The 15406-nt window shown below is 35.3% G+C and overlaps 1 protein-coding gene across 1 annotated transcript in view; it reads left to right on the top strand.

The window, feature by feature from the left end:
* Positions 1-9746, top strand: part of BRINP3 (BMP/retinoic acid inducible neural specific 3) — a 390477-nt gene extending 380731 nt beyond the window's left edge. Inside the window, exon 8 of the mRNA XM_046679822.1 lies at positions 8483-9746. Coding sequence (XP_046535778.1) covers positions 8483-9599 — 1117 coding nt within the window. The 3' untranslated portion in view covers positions 9600-9746. The remainder of the gene's footprint in view (positions 1-8482) is intronic.
* Positions 9747-15406: the final 5660 nt, after the last annotated feature.

Genomic DNA, 15406 nt, shown 5'->3' with positions numbered 1-15406 from the left:
GATTAAAGTATTTAAATGATACAGCTGTTTGTTTTCAAATTTTCCATGTCCAACAAGTACATTTTATAGATTTTCTTTAAATTGGTCATAAAACATACTTTAAAAAAACATATTATGAAAATCAGACAATTTTTAAAAGCATTTATCGATCACCAGATATCAAGAAAATGATATGAAATACTTAAAAAATACAACCAAGAGCATTTCCAATTTAGTCTTAAATTTGCTTTTTCAGCTTCCTCATCTCTCGTTCATTGATTAATTTATTCATGTCAAATTTATATTTAGTTCGAAATATTAGAGCCAGAGATGAACAAATCTGTGAAAGATGAAATGAAATGATCTATTCATAAATATTTTATTTTTTAAAAAGTCCAAAATTATATTGCTTAGATTTTCAAATTTCAAGCCCTATGCACAGATTTTAAGATCAAGAAAGGTTTAGAAGGTTGTGATGGGGGAATTTAATCATAAACACTTGTCAACTGATGATAATAAAATGGTGAAGTAAACAAACATATCTTTTCCCTCACAGCATGTGTAATGTAATGAGAGATACAGATGATTGGGTAATAATGACTTGGTATAATGAATATCATAGTGGGTGAAAACCACAATGTTATGGAAGCACATAAGAGTGGCCTCATTTACCTATATTTGCAAAATAATTGCATCCGTGTCAATATTCCTCAATTACACTAACCACTTAATAGCTTGAACTTGCACATAATAAGTCCTTTTTCAGTCTTTTTAACTTAATATCTAAGGTGATTTTGTGGCAAAATATTGCAAGTTTCGGTAATCTTTGGAGGAAAATGTGGACTCTGGGAATTTTTTTTTTGGTAATATTTTCTTGAACTATAGTATCAAATGCAGCATAGATGCGAATGGACAAAATGTGGACAAAATGCTCCAATAGCTCTCTAAGAAGTAAGCAGATTTATCTGTGTACACCACTCGATGAAATGAATTACAAATTAGTTGGATTGAAGTTTTTTAGTTTGCTGTAGTCCCTCTTATTAATGTTTGCTTTTGTTGTTTGTATTTTTTGGTGTGTATATGTGAGGAAGATTGGTGCTGAGCTAACATCTGCTGCCAGTCTTTCTCTTTTTGCTTGAGGAAGATTTCCCTGAGCTAATGTCTGGGCCAATCTTCCTCTATTTTGTATGTGGGATGCCACCAAAGCATGGCTTATTGAGTAGTATGTAGGTCCATGCCCAGGATCCAAACCTGCGAACTCTGGGCCACCGAAGCAGAGTGCGCAAACTTAACCCCTGCGCCACTGGGCCCGCCCCTGTTGCTTCTGCTTTTGATGTCATATCCTAAAAGTTATTAGGAGTAATAAAGACCAGGGATGCACTTTCAGTTCTATCACTTACTCGCTGCTTAACCTTTGACAAATTCTATTTATTTAAGCTTTTACAACTCATGTCCTTATCTATCAATTGGGATAACAAGCATCCTTACCTCAGGGAGTAGTGAGAATTGTGAAGATTAAATGAAGCAATGCCTGCAAGGTACTGTGCATGTGATAAAACCTCAACGAATGTTACCATGGGCTAATATTATGCTTAAAATAGAACCTATATCTTCAACAGCTTCACTCAGTTGCTCCTTGTCCTCCTGCAAGCCAAAGTTATTAGTAGATACTCGAATTCAGGTTCATAAATTAAAATGTGTGTGTATGTGTTTATTTATGTGTCTATAGGTCTGCAGATGTCTATCTATATACACATGTGATAAATATACAGTTCTTTGGGAGACATAGCTGAGGGAACTTTGACAAGGACATTCTTTTTCTCGTGTGTAAAATTATTTTCAGGAGTGAGACTAGCATGTGTCAGGAGTGTCAACAAGAGCCCCAGGCCACACTGGCAAGGCTGAGATGGACAGAGCAGCATAGAAGAGGCCCAGTGACAGAATATTATTTGGTATTATCTGTGACTGAGCTAATAATAGGCTTATGATTGTTTAAAAGGCTATGAGTGCTTAATCCCAAATTCACATTAAGGTTAAAGTATTAAGGTCTGAGAAGAACAAATCTATGAAGGCTGAAATGGAAAGCCCTACCCAAAAGAATGATATTTAACTTCAAGAAGATGCTGAAGTTATATTGTTTAACAGGTTTTAAAATTCAGATACACATTGCACAGATTTGGAGAGCAATAAAAGATTAGAGGTTTGGAATAAGGGACCCTTGAAACAAGATTATTAGTGCTCAGAGAGGATTTAACCATGAGACGACATGATTGTTTTTGTATCAACATATGTTCTAATAAGTCAGTGCGAACTGTTATGCATCAGAAATATATGTCCTGAATATGAGCAATATTGTTTTTCAGATTTTTGAGACTTTCAAAACTATCACAAAGAGGCCATGCATGTACTTTTAAATACAGTCTAGATCACGTTATCAATAATTATGTCTATTTGATAAAGGTGAAATGCAGAGATACAGTGAAATATTATGCATATAATGCATGAATTGTTGAAGATAAAGTGAAATTTTCCATTTTCTGGAGCAAAAAAGCCTTTGTTATAAAGAAACTGCATACAACGATATTTCTTTAAAAGATAACAGTAGTAATAACAGTGATAATGAGAATAAACATTTAAATTTATTTCCCGTTATTCTGTGCACAGGCACTCTTCTAAGTGCTTTTCCTGCAATTATGCTTTCATTCTTACAACCACCTATATTTTATTCCTATTTACATATGAGGTGAGTGAAACAAGATTCTAAGTTGATAGTTTGGCTCCTAAAAAGCAATTGAAGCCAATATAGTGAACTGTCACTCAAGAACCTAAATTTTATATAATAATTAAAAATTATTTTATCTCTGATGTTGTCCAGCTATGACAATAAATGGATATTTTCCTAAAGTCATTTGTTATGTACTTTTCCTTGTTATTCCAAGGAAGAATACTTTCAACACACATTTTAAAGAAGTAATATTTTGATTTACTTCTCCGAATTTATCTTCACTGTAATACTTAATAGGCACATAACTGAGAAAGTCATTAAAACTATGAGCCTCAGGATTTTTCAAATTTTAAAATGGGGTTAACCTTTACAAGCTACTGTGAAGAGTTAAAAATGATAAATGCAAAGTGGCTGGCCCATGACATGAGAGTTATTCACTGAATAGTTAATTAATACTGCTTTAATATAGTAGAATTAATTTATTAAGGTAGGCTTTGGTGTTTGGTTTATTCTTCTGCATATATGTACGCCAAAAATTTCCAGTGCAGTGTTTGCAAAGGTTAGTGTACGCAGTGGCCACAGAGCCCCAAATGCGTTTTAATTCAAAAGCATCTGCTGCTGCCCTCTTCTCTACAGAAATTTAACTACCTTCTTCTGGACATATTCTTACATGCTGATGGCTGGTCTTTAAAGAGTTCCTAATAGTGGTTTTGTTTGTTAATTTTCATACATAGGAAACTTGCAGCCTCTGTGTACCTAACGGCCCTCTGGGACTGCATATTTTAGATAGATTCCTGGACCTGACTCCTAGAAATTCTTATAGTATGTCTGGGACCCAGGAATCTGTTTCACAAATCACACTTCACATCAATCAAAACTATGGGGATAAGACCGTATCTTCCTTGATAGTCTTAATAACAGCAAGATTTTAGAGATAAGCTTTTCATTTATATTGTTTCATTATGAGCAGCTACCACAGGAGACTCTGTAATGATGGGATTTATATGTTACATCATTTGAGCCTGACAAAAGATCAGCAAGCAAAGTCACAGATGAACACATTAAAGTTTGGAAAGTTATATAGATAAAAGTCTGGCCTAGAAATCAGGTATTCATACTCCATACACTGTAGTCTAATGCTCTTTAGACCCTCATGCAACATGTACACTGTGGAGGAGAGCAGATCTTAACTACATGGAGAATATTACAGGCTGAACACAGACATCAGGACTAGACAGTCATCTAAACTTCTCAAATTAGTATGCAGCCTGATTTCTCAAATACAAACATGCTACAGACTTTTTAGCAAATTAGATTTTTTTCCAAGTAATTTTAACTTAACTCTGGAAGCTATTTTCCTCTTTGGAATACTATCTCCTAAAAGCTCTTTTAGACAAACTCTCTTCCTGATAGATAAGGAGTTCCAATACTCCTTGAACTGCTCAATATTATTGTAATTTTCATGTCAATAGTTTTTTTAATACTCTGTCTTTCCCTGGTTTCCTTCTTCCATTCTTCCATAATCTCATTCCTTCACTTTCATTTCTTTCTCTCTCCCTCCTTCCTTTCTCCTTTCCTTTCTTACTTCCTTTATTTAGTAAATATTTATTGAAGTGCTATTAAGTAGACATCAAGAACAATGCTACGTGTTTGATAAAAAGCAGCAAAAGACCTGCCTGCCAGTAGTTCATCTTTCAACATTACATCCTTTATCCTTAGCTCTCATAGACTGTAAATAGTTTGCGTGAATAAAGGTTACATATGAGAAGAAAAAATGTGGTATTACTTTGATTTAACATTTAGGTATAAAAGGAAACAGAGTTAAAAAAAAAAAAAACTTACTTGAGAGCAGCCCTGATGGCCTAGTGGTTACAGTTGAGCGCTCTCACCACTTCTGCAGCCCGGGTTGTTTCCCAATGGTGAAACCAAACTACCTGTCAGTTGCCATGCTGTGGCAGCGGCTCACATAGAAGAACTATAAGGACTTACAACTAGGATATACAACCATGCCCTGGGACTTTGGGGAGGAGAAAGAAAAAAGAGGAAGACTGGCAACAGATGTTAGCTCAGGGTGAATCTTTCCCTGCAAAAAATAAAAATAAAAAATAATAGGGTTACAAAAATATTGTTTAAAAAAGAAACTTGATACAGCCTAGTTTTCATTTTGAAGACATTCCTCTTCAAAAGAAAATTTTAAGTTTTAAAATAAAGAAAAAAACAGTTAACTTTTACTTGGTTGGGGAACAAAAAAAAAGTATGAGATCTTTTGAGTAAGTAAAACATTGATGTTTAATCTTCAAATTGGCTCTGTTCTCTATTTTTGACTGCTATTTTCTCCAAGATTTTACAAGGAATAAAGAAAAGATCGATAAACTTTTTCCTTTAAAAATATGTTCCCTACGTGTGAAATACAGTAAAATAGTTAAAAGATAGGGAGTAGGGGAGAAAGGAGGAGAAGCAACAGGGAAGCAAATCCACATGCTAGCTCCTCCATCCCAGGGTCCGCGAGCTTTGACGGTGCAGCAAGTTATCAATATTCATACATGACAAGCTGAAATCCATGAAGCTAAAACACATTCTGTCAGTAAGGTATCTGCAAGGATGTGAGAAGGATCAGAAAAGACTAGAAGCTGGGAAAGCCATTGCTTTTCTAAAGTGTCCAAATGATTCTTTCTACAGTGCCCTAGTTTTTGAGCTCTGCCTTTCGCCTTAGGTCTATTTATTTCATTTTTTGTTTGTGCTTATGATTTGGAAACCTGATTAGAGCTTACAGTGAGAGATGAATTGGCTCAGGGAATGTATGCATTGGTTTCAGGGAAGGAAATATAATTTTCAACCTAGATAAGATATATATTTCATATTCTTTCTATTAGTTGGACATAAATAGAACTATAGAAAGAAAGACAGAGGGAAAGGGGGGAGGAAGGGAGAGAGGAAGGTAGGAAAGAAAGAAAGAGAGAGAAAGAATGAAAGAGGGAGGGAGGAAAGAGAGAGAGAGAGAACGCAAGAGGGAGAGAGATTGAGAAAGAGAACTGATGACATAAACAGATCAGTAACTGCAGACAACAAATCAGCAATAATTTCTATATTCTGAGACTGAATACTGAAATAATTGATCAAGCTATCGTATAAACCAGAAAAAGGAAGCTTTTTGTGCAAAATACCAAGGAACCAGAGGGAGAGAGAGGAGGAGAGAGACTTGTATAGAGATGTAACACTCACAGATTGCCAAAGTGCCTCACAGCATTGCTATTTCACAACCCTTGGCCATAACCCTGGGAGGATTTTTCTGAAAAGTTATTTTTAAAGTATCTAGAGAAAATTGGAAATGAATTTGATAGGGTTAGCTTTCCAGTTAGTGTCTTCCAGTGTGAGAATTAATTTAGAGGAAAAGGTTTTATGTTTTGGTTGGGTTTGGTTTGGCTTTCCTTTTTCCTCTGGGTCTACAGAAAACAGTTACATTTAAGGAATGCTGGAAAAGAAAGGCTTTTTATGTATTTAACTGTGGAAATGTCAAAGTACGTTGTGTAACTCCACTTTCTGCCACTTGGGAGCAAGGTCTTTACAACTGTATTAAACATGCAGTTTAGGGCTTTATATTTCACTTAAAAAGACACTTATTGAGAAAATATTCCTTTAATTCATTGCTGCATTTGATTCCATATTCAGTAAATATTTAAGGGCTGTAATCTCCTGGCATTTTACTAAGCACTGGACATACGGTAATAAACAGATCATACAGGATTCGGGCTGCCTGGATATTATATTTAATGGGAAAAATGGAGTATAAACAAGTAAGTACACAGTAATATAAAATTTTAAGTGGAAAAAGGCTCTATGAAGAAAAATTAGTACACATTATGAGAGGGAATACAGGAATTATTTAATTTATTTGGGAAAACAGGAAAGAGCTTACTTAAAAAAAATGGTGTTATGTTGCAAGAGGAGCATGGACAGGGACCAAAAATGACTATATAATATAAATAGCTCAAATATGGCTCTGAATATCTTAATAAGTTGGTTTTATTGATTATGCACACAGATTAATACCTGTATTTTGCCAGTATTCAGCATACACAAATACAATAAAATGACAGCAGTGTAGTAAGTCTGAAAGATTGAGTACAATAGAGACATTTTGCAGAAATCTCATGTGTACTAAGTAATGAATGCCAGAAAGGCATAAGAATACCGAAAAGAGATGCATTTTTTGAGTGTCTACCATGATACATCCACTGTGCCGTGTTCTAAGCACATACATACAGTCTGAGCCTATTTCTCACAAGAACTCACTAGGGAAGATATTACCAGGCCCATTTTTCCCATGAGAGAACTGTGGGTTATAGAAGCTATGTAACTTTTCCATGATCATACAGCTAGGATGAGAAAGCAGCACTAAAGAATCAAAGAATTATCTGATTTCACGGCCATGCAGTTTTCCTTCATTATTTTACTGAGATTTTAAACACACCAAAAGAGTTTGAATAATGTGCAAAAACAGGAAAAATAAGATCTTAAATTTGCATCATGATTAGACTGATTTCTGGGTATAAATAAGAAAAAAATGTTAATGACTGAAATCAAACACATTAAACTAACACACTTAACCATTCTTAAAAGAACTTGTAGTTGGTTTTAATGAGATATTTTCAACAATTTTCTTGAGCAGCCTGCAAGAATAAAATCAAACATGTTTTAATAATATTTTCCCTCTCAGCGGGTACTTGTTCTTTCAATGTTGATAAACCCCTAGGATTTAAATACTCTGAGTGACAATTTAGAATTTATTTTTCTTTCATTTCTATTTTCTTTCTATTTCGGCTTTTCGCAACATTAGCGCTCTCTGAAGCTAAGAGTAAATGAATGAACAATCATCATTTCTATGCTCTAATTCTGCTTTAGATATTTTATGAAAAAAGCATTTTTATTTCCTGTTATTAGATATCATTTCAAAATAATAAGCTACCCAATTATATTCATAATCAGCTTCCAAGTACAGGAGTGAGATGGCATACAATCTCTTCAGAAGGCATTCCATGCAGTAGTCCAGTTCAAACCAAGTATCTCTCTCCATATATAATCTTGTGCAATGATGAACAAAATATACATGTAATATAAATATAGGAATATAATATAATATGTAAATCTTTATATATAATATATATCATAGAAAATATATATTTTGTATTTTATATATTATAAACTATATATAAACATATATATAATACTTAAAACTTTCTTTTATATATAAAATACATAAATTTTATATATAAATTTTATAAATACAATATACAGATATAAATATATAAGATATATATTTATAATATATAATATTATTTAAAGAAATTTTAAATTTATATTTTATATAAATTTATAATTTATATATTGTATATTAACATATGTTATATAACATACAATAATGTTATATTAATAAACATAATATATTAAATTTATACTTTATATAAAAATTATATTTATTTATACAAATATATATTTTTATAGTTGAATGTTTAATATTTCAATATTTTGAATATTTATATTTAATTTTTATATTTATATATTTTCATGTTTAAATATTAAATATTTTATTAATAAATATATAAATATTTATAATTTTTTCATTTATGAACTACATGGATCTTTCATGACAGTTAAATACTTGGCTGGAGATGACCTGAAGAAATGATAGCGAAGCTTTCACGGCTAAGATGAGCTTTACTGCAGCACACAAAGAATGTCTTTGCATTTACACAGCTCCGTTTTGTTTTGTGTTTCTAGAACCTCCACCTACTGGCTCACGCGCATCCAGTCTTTCCTCTACTGCAACGAGAACGGCCTGCTGGGCAGCTTCTCGGAGGAGACGCACTCGTGCACGTGTCCCAGCGACCAGGTGGCCTGCACCACGCCCCTGCCCTGCGCGGTGGGCGACGCCGCCGCCTGCCTGAGCTGCGCCCCAGACAACCGCACCCGCTGCGGCGCCTGCAACACGGGCTACATGCTGAGCCAGGGCCTCTGCAAGCCCGAGGTCGCCGAGGCCACGGACCATTACATTGGCTTCGAGACCGACCTGCAAGACCTCGAGATGAAGTACCTGTTGCAGAAAACAGACAGACGAATAGAAGTCCACGCCATCTTCATCAGCAACGACATGCGCCTCAACAGCTGGTTTGACCCCTCCTGGCGGAAGCGCATGCTGCTCACTTTGAAGAGCAACAAGTACAAGTCCAGTTTGGTCCACATGATCCTGGGGCTGTCGTTACAGATTTGCTTAACTAAAAACAGCACCTTGGAGCCCGTGTTGGCTGTCTACGTCAATCCCTTCGGAGGCAGCCACTCTGAAAGCTGGTTTATGCCTGTGAATGAAAACAGCTTTCCAGACTGGGAGCGGACTAAGCTGGACCTCCCCCTGCAGTGCTATAACTGGTCCCTGACTCTGGGGAACAAATGGAAGACCTTTTTTGAGACTGTCCACATCTACCTGAGAAGCCGCATCAAGTCCAACGGCCCCAATGGCAATGAGAGCATTTACTACGAACCTCTGGAATTTATTGACCCTTCGCGGAACCTGGGCTATATGAAAATCAATAACATTCAAGTGTTTGGCTACAGCATGCACTTTGACCCTGAAGCAATTCGGGACCTGATTTTGCAGCTGGACTACCCCTACACTCAGGGATCCCAGGACTCAGCACTTTTGCAACTTCTAGAGATAAGAGACCGTGTAAATAAACTCTCCCCACCTGGTCAGCGTCGTCTAGATCTTTTCTCTTGCTTGCTTCGTCACAGACTCAAGCTGTCTACTAGTGAGGTGGTCAGGATCCTGTCAGCTCTGCAGGCATTTAACGCCAAATTGCCAAACACAGTGGATTACGACACGACCAAATTATGTAGTTAACCGTAAATGTCAAGCACAACCCAAAATCTTGAAGGAGTTTTTACAGTGCTTTTGTGGAACAGTTTATGTTTGGAAGAGTAAATTTAAATTGTCTTTTCAATATCTGTCTTATATCAGTCAATAACGTTGTATGGCAATTTACACTCATGAACTTGCTGACAATGAATATATTATACTGCGGTTTTGGTTTATGAATGAAATAAATACTGACACCAGTCTAGAAGACATTCTACTTTTTACAATAAATTTCATTTGTAATTTTATATGTTCCGTGGCAATGCTTTTGTGCATTACATCCTCTAGAGGGAACATCAAAAGATGACAATAAAATTTTGTAGCTCAACAGTTATTAAAAAGAAGTGCTGTGGGGTTCCTTTTTTCCACGAAATGACTTCTATTTTGATGTAGCTTGTTAGAACCTGGGGGAAAGTCACCAAAATGTTTTTAATGGAAACATTTGAAGATTCCTTTCAATAGTCTTTAGGGAAAACCCAACTAGGTACAGTGCTTGGTATTCAGTTGTATTTTTATGGTTAATGGCATAATGACAGTGGCATAGGATCGTTATCTGTACTTAGAAGCCATTCCTAGAGACACTATCATTATTAAAATAAACAGATAAACTGTTTCCCAGCTAAATACCAGACCATTTCAGCAAACGTACAGAAAAGTCAGTGTTATTATAAGCACATCATGGAAAACGTAAACCCTTAATTTCCTTAGCAACTCGCTTTGTCAGTCTCTTTCTACATTCTAATAACCAATAATCAGCATACTCTCCACAATCATTTTCTTTTCAAGTACTGAAAACCTAGTTATTCCAGCACGTTACCAATGTCAATAAAATAGCTATTTCTAGAATTCACAAATTATAATGAGTTGGTATAAAATAAATGATAAAATAACTAATTCAGATGTAAATAGACATTTTTTTTTCTCCCAGAGAAACTACTGTAACTAAAATATATTTTAAAGGGCAACTCTTTCAATATAAAACTAATTTTAGGTCACATAGTTGGTTTGAAATTTGAGTTCCCATATTGCCTGAGCTGTAACATTAGATCTGTAATGAGTACTTTTTTTCTATGAATTTAAATTGCATTTTTGGTTAGATGTATGGAAGCATCTGTAAAGTGTGCTTATGACATTTATCGCTCAACTCTTGTTTAAATATTTCATAAACATTTCTTGTAGTTTAAACAAATGGGTGGTCCAGCCCAGGTTTTTTGTTGAGGTCATGAAGTCATTTCTCAGGGCACAGAGGGAGGAACTCATGACATGAATGTAAACAATAAGAGTGACGTCAAAAATGTTACACAGACATTCCGGATTCTTGACCTGTTTGTTTTCTATTCCAAAGCATTTTAAGAACAAGAAGTTCAGACAATAAATTTTTATTCAACTTACCATAAACAAGGTATTGTTCTTCCACCAGTGTCTAGGTAGCTGATTTTCTTCTTTTTTATGCCTTTTTTTTTTGGTGAGGAAGATTGACGCTGAGCTAACATCTTTTACCAATCTTCCTCTTTTTTTCTCCCCAAAGCCCCAGTACATAATTGTCTATCCTAGTTGTAGGTCATTCTAGCTCTTTTATGTGGGATGTGCCAAAGCATGGCTGGATGAGCAGTGCTAGCTCTGTGCCCAGGATCCAACCCAGCAAACCCTGGGCTGCCAAAGTGGAGCAGCGAAGTTAACCACTCAGCCACGGGGCTGGCCCCTTCATTTTCTTTTTCAGTCGCCTGATTTTTTTCCTTTCTGCTATTGTAGGAAATTTAATAGAAAATATATACAGGGGCCAGCCCCGTAGTTGAGTGGTTAAGTTTGCGCGCTCTGCTGTGGTGGCCCAGAGTTTCACTGGTTTGGATCCTGGGCACGGACATGGCACCACTTGTCAGGCCACGTTGTGTTGACATCCCACATGCCACAACTAGAAGGACCTGCAGCTAAGATATACAACTATGTACTGGGGGGATTTGGGGAGATAAAGAATAAAAAAAAAAAAAAAGATTGGCCACAGTTGTTAGCTCAGGTGCCAATATTTAAAAAAAAAAGAAAATATATACATTTATTAGACACTGTCTTTCTGGTATCATAGCAGATATTTGCTTTATGTACAACACTAGGTTATGGAGTAGTATTCCCGCTTTCTTGGTGGAAAAAAAAAACTGGCTCAGAGTGGTTTGTCAAACTCCCTATGATTATAAACCGAAAAGCTGAACGACCAAGGTTCCAACACAGACTTTTCTAGAATGGATCTACCCTCTTTTTACTACACCACTGAGGTTTAAATGAATGTCCTATTTGTGTATTTAATCTCATCACTGCAAGTCTCATGGTGAAACCAGAATCACTTATGAAATTCAGGTCTAACTCATTAGGAAACATATACCTTCGTAATATACCTAAACAATTAAATAAAACCAGAATTTATCATCCAAAATCAATCATCCACAGAATGACCAAGCTTAGCAAATATAGACAATACATTTGCTGTAAAAGTCAGAATTGCCACTAGGACTTTTTCCAGAAAAGTCTTGGAGGCCCAGCTGTCCAGAGCCTCTGAGACCCAGAAACCCACTGAGCAACATGCATGGTGACCAATGGCCTCTGAACGACAACCATCCCCTGGAACGTAAGGAAATTGTCTGCTGTGCGACTTTTATTGCTCAGCTCGCTCTGCCCTGGCTGGCTTGTGAGAGAGAAGAGCCTCCAGCCACAGGTAAGGAAGTACACACCTAGGGTTTTATCCTGGGACTTCTTGTGCCTGGCAGGTGTTGGCGCAAAAAATCCTATCCCTTGGATAGGATCAAATTATCTTATTTCCAGTTGTCTTGGTAACACAGTCTGAAGCCTTTATATCTGTGAGTCCACTTTCCCCCGAAAGTGAAGTAATGTGAATGCCTTTCTCTGACTGCTGTGTGTAAGATAACATACTACAATGTAAATAAACATACCCAGCAAATTCTAAAGTGCTATACAGATCTAAAGAATAAACGATCAACACATATTGTATATTTCTGTTCCCCATATATTACCAGCTGTTAATTCGTATCCAATAAGCAATAGACAAAAAGATCTAATTTAATACATGTTTTCCAATGTATGGGAAAAAATGCAGCCCATAAACATTTCATTTTTTCTAAATTGGTCTATATGCAGACACTTTTGCTCATTATTGCTTTGGGAACTTGAGAATTTTTAATAAAAATAACTTTGCCATCAAAATCTTATTTAGAGCAAAATATTGAGAGATGTATATGTCAAATCATAGTTTAAAATACAGGGTATTTGATTGCTTTCTTAATATTACTAATTCAGGTCTCTAAATTAGGAATTAATTGAACTTAATAAATTCAATGAAACTGGAAATTCTGAAAATCGAAAATTTATTAATACATTTTCTCCAGGAACATCTCTTACTACTCTAGCTATTTTGATGACTATCATCCTTTGACTTACCTTCCTATACTGGAATTTCAAATTGATTTTTAGCCAGTTAAATCAGTATTCAAATGATCACAATTAGCTCCAAAAAAACAAAATGCTGAAATAGCAGGTGGTCCCTAACTGAATTTAAATAATGCAAGAATATTAATTTCCTCTCTTCTTCCTCTTCTTCTATTTTTTTTTTTTTGTGAAGAAGTATTTTGTAAGTAACCAGGACCCTGTACTACCCTCTATCACATTTGTCCCTTTTTTGTAAATGAGACTCTTTCTTTTATTGTGGAAGATATTTATGATCTCTTCAGTATAAATAGACCTAAAATTTATTCATTTGAAGAAAATAAGCCATTTGAAACAATTTGAAAACAAAATAAAACTATATAATTGCTAAAGTGGGTATTATAGAATATAGAACCTCAGCTGGAAGGAAATTGGAAAGTTTTGGAAACCTAGTAGAAAATACAACTTTTAAGTAATAAATTTGGCTTAAGATTTTAAGAAACTGCATGTAAATCTCCCAAATCAATGTGACAACTGAAATGAACATGTTAAATGAATCCAGCTGAGAGAAACTGTGTTAACAATCTCATTGTGATTTGGTGCCTGGATCATATAATTAGAATAATAATCCTTTATCAAAATTCCATTTTCTCTCGGGTCATAAGTGGGCAATGATAGTGCAATCAGCTGAATTTTGAAAACCTGAGAGTTGACGTTTTGCCATGTCCGTTCACTGCTGTTGACATTCCATTCTCCTCTCTTCCATCTACCTGATTAGGAAAGCCTAGAGATAGAAATATAAATTATAATTCAATCACCCCATAATATTTCATATTTGGTAAATACCATTTAGCTGGAAATTTTTACATCTCCATTTTTTTACATGAAGGCAAAATTAGCTATTTTAATGAACTAATGGCTGATCAATGAGAATATCTATGTCAAATCACTTGATATTGAGGACATGCAACCAGGCGTGGAAAATTAGTACATACAAATCAAATTCAACCCAAAGCAAAAATTCCACACTTGAAATTATGTCATGTACTGGCAATCAGACTAATCATTTAATGGGAAGTACTATTTCATTCGATCATTATACAGTATAACTATCACATAATAACTATACTACATTTTACTTGATTAATTAAATACATACGCAGTACTGGTGATGAGTAAAACGCTATTCTGAAAGTAAATTGAATACAAGGGTTTTGAGGTAAGGTAGTGACCTTACAGGGCCCGACTGGTGGCACATCAATTAAGTTCTCACGTTCTGCTTCAGTGGCCCAGGGTTTCCCGGTTCAGATCCTGGGTGCAGACATGGCACTGCTTGTCAAGCCATGCTGTAGCAGGCGTCCCACATATAAAGTAGAGGAAGATGGGCACAGATGTTAGCTCAGGGCCAGTCTTCCTCAGCAAAAACAGAGGATTGGCAGCAGATGTTAGCTCAGAGCTAATCTTCCTCAAAAAAAAAAAACAAGAAAGGAAAAAAGATAGTGACCTTACCACAGGTTTCCAAGTTGTCTCTCCCTCCAGCCAGCATTATTATGGGCATAAAACAGTCCTGAAAGGATCTTCAAAATTGCAAGAATGAATAAATAAGAAAAAATGGGCTCATAAAAAGTTTTTTATCAATAATACAGAATATAACACTCAAAGTGTCAATAGTAATACTTTTTTTTAAGGTATATTTTTTTTTTGGTGAGGAAGATTAGCCCTGAGCTAACATCTTTTGCCAATCTTCCTCCTTTTATTTCTTTTTCTCCCCAAAGCCCCAGCACATAGTTGTATATCCTAGTTGTAGGTCATTCCAGCTCTTCATATGTGGGATGCTGCCACAGCATGGCTTGATGAGCCGTGTGTAGGTCTGCGCCCAGGATCTGAACAGGAGGACTCCAGGCCACCAAAGTGGAGCATGTGAACTTAACCACTAGGCCATGGGGCCGGTCCCAACAATAATACATTTAAAAATGAATTATTTACTATGGAAAACTGAAATCAATATCATCATTTTACATATAAGTATTTAAAGTATTTCTTACCTGCTTGATGTTGAAATATAATTTTGTTTGCTGTTTTATAGTAACATAGGCAGATTCTTTAAAATGTACCCATTCCAAATCATTAAAATGGAAAAAATAAGGAAAAACTCCTTTATAGAGTGAACATACTCTATGTTTATGTAGATTATATATACATAGTATTTGAGATACCTAGGATAATTAATATTAAAACTATTATAAAAATAAGAGTAATAAATGTATACAATGCTTCTAAATGAACCACTAGTGACGAGTTTGTGGTGGAACAAAAGAGGCTCTTCATTTTTACAGCAAAAAATACGCTATTAGATCATTATT

This window comes from Equus quagga, chromosome 12 (genome assembly GCF_021613505.1).
Source record: "Equus quagga isolate Etosha38 chromosome 12, UCLA_HA_Equagga_1.0, whole genome shotgun sequence".
NCBI lineage: Eukaryota > Metazoa > Chordata > Mammalia > Perissodactyla > Equidae > Equus > Equus quagga.
This window is presented reverse-complemented; position numbering and strand designations above follow the sequence as displayed.